Source organism: Pygoscelis adeliae, unplaced genomic scaffold, assembly GCF_000699105.1.
Source record: "Pygoscelis adeliae isolate BGI_AS28 unplaced genomic scaffold, ASM69910v1 Scaffold397, whole genome shotgun sequence".
Taxonomy (NCBI): domain Eukaryota; kingdom Metazoa; phylum Chordata; class Aves; order Sphenisciformes; family Spheniscidae; genus Pygoscelis; species Pygoscelis adeliae.
Window position 1 is genome coordinate 405,869 of NW_008825212.1, and position 1,170 is coordinate 407,038.

The following is a 1,170-nucleotide window of genomic DNA, read 5'->3' on the forward strand; positions in this document are numbered from 1 at the left end:
GGGTGGCTCTGCCGGGACGGGGTGGCTGATCCAGGACTGTCCTCAGCCTTGCTTTCCCCCACAGTAATCACCAGCATATCCCAGGTCTTGACAGCATTGGGATGCAGGGAAGAGCCAGCTGGGAATGCTGGTGTCCCTCTCCGTCACAGCTGGCTCCCGACCAGGCTCCTTCTGATCCTCGAAAGGGGCAGGCTGGACACCCCAGAAGCGCCGCTGGAGCGATGCAGGATGCCTTTTGTTGTCTTAATTGATGCCCAGGCAGGACAAGCCCCCCCCCCCTGCCAAAAATGAGTCATCCCGCAGCAATAACTGCAGCCGGCGTCCCTGGCTCCCAGGCATCCTGATGGATGGGAGGCAGCTCAGCCCTCGGCTTCCGTTGCCCGGATCCAGTGACCTGCCATGCCCCAGCTGCGGGCGGTGAGAGCCTACACTGAGCTGCCAAAAATGCTGCGTGTGGGGTTTGTGGCACTTTGTTTGTGATGGCAGCGATCCGCCTGTGCCCCTTGCCTGGGTTGTATGATGGAAGGTGGATGTCACATGTAGCCCAACACCCGGCGTCCTTGGGCACGCCAGGAGAGTTGGGGGTGTCGTGAGCAGTGCAGACAGCTATTAATGGTGTTTTTTTAATTAAAGCAGCAGTAAGGGCTTCCCTTGCTGATTGCTGGGCCTCTAATGCAGCCCGGGGTGGGGGGCAAAACCCAAACCCGAAAACAACCCTGCCCCAACCGCAAAAACGAAGGAAAAACATTGCACCCAGTACAGCAGCAGCACTGGTGCAGGTACCCAGACTGGAATAGCTCCCAAGACCGTGGCAGACAGGGCAGCAGTAGGACGTGGCAGAGGAGCTGCAGGAGGTGCCAGGCAGCTGCTGGGGAGCAGGAGGCTGCACGGGTGCCGCGCTCAGAGCAGGCAATCGGTGGATGCTGGTGGCCACCTTCTCCCAGATTCATGGGATGCTCCTCCCCAGGATGCAGGGCAGAGCCTGGCCTCCCTGCAGGGTTGACAGGCACCTCACAAGGGTCGTTCACGTGGCTGAGCACAGACCCCGCTCATCACAGCAGTGCCTGATGGTTTATCTGCTATTTCCTCTCCCTGCAGGCTGCCTGGTGAGAAGTGAGGAGAAGCCCAGCCAGAGCTGTGGTGCTGCCCTGCCAGCCTGTGACGTGGCCC

The 1,170-nt window shown here is 60.3% G+C and overlaps 1 protein-coding gene across 1 annotated transcript in view; it reads left to right on the forward strand.

Moving 5' to 3' along the window:
* EXD3 (exonuclease 3'-5' domain containing 3) overlaps positions 1-1,170 on the forward strand; it is a 292,428-nt gene that overhangs the window by 290,858 nt on the left and 400 nt on the right. Inside the window, exon 21 of the mRNA XM_009329052.1 lies at positions 1,099-1,166. Within this exon, the coding sequence (XP_009327327.1) occupies positions 1,099-1,166 (68 nt within the window). The remainder of the gene's footprint in view (positions 1-1,098; positions 1,167-1,170) is intronic.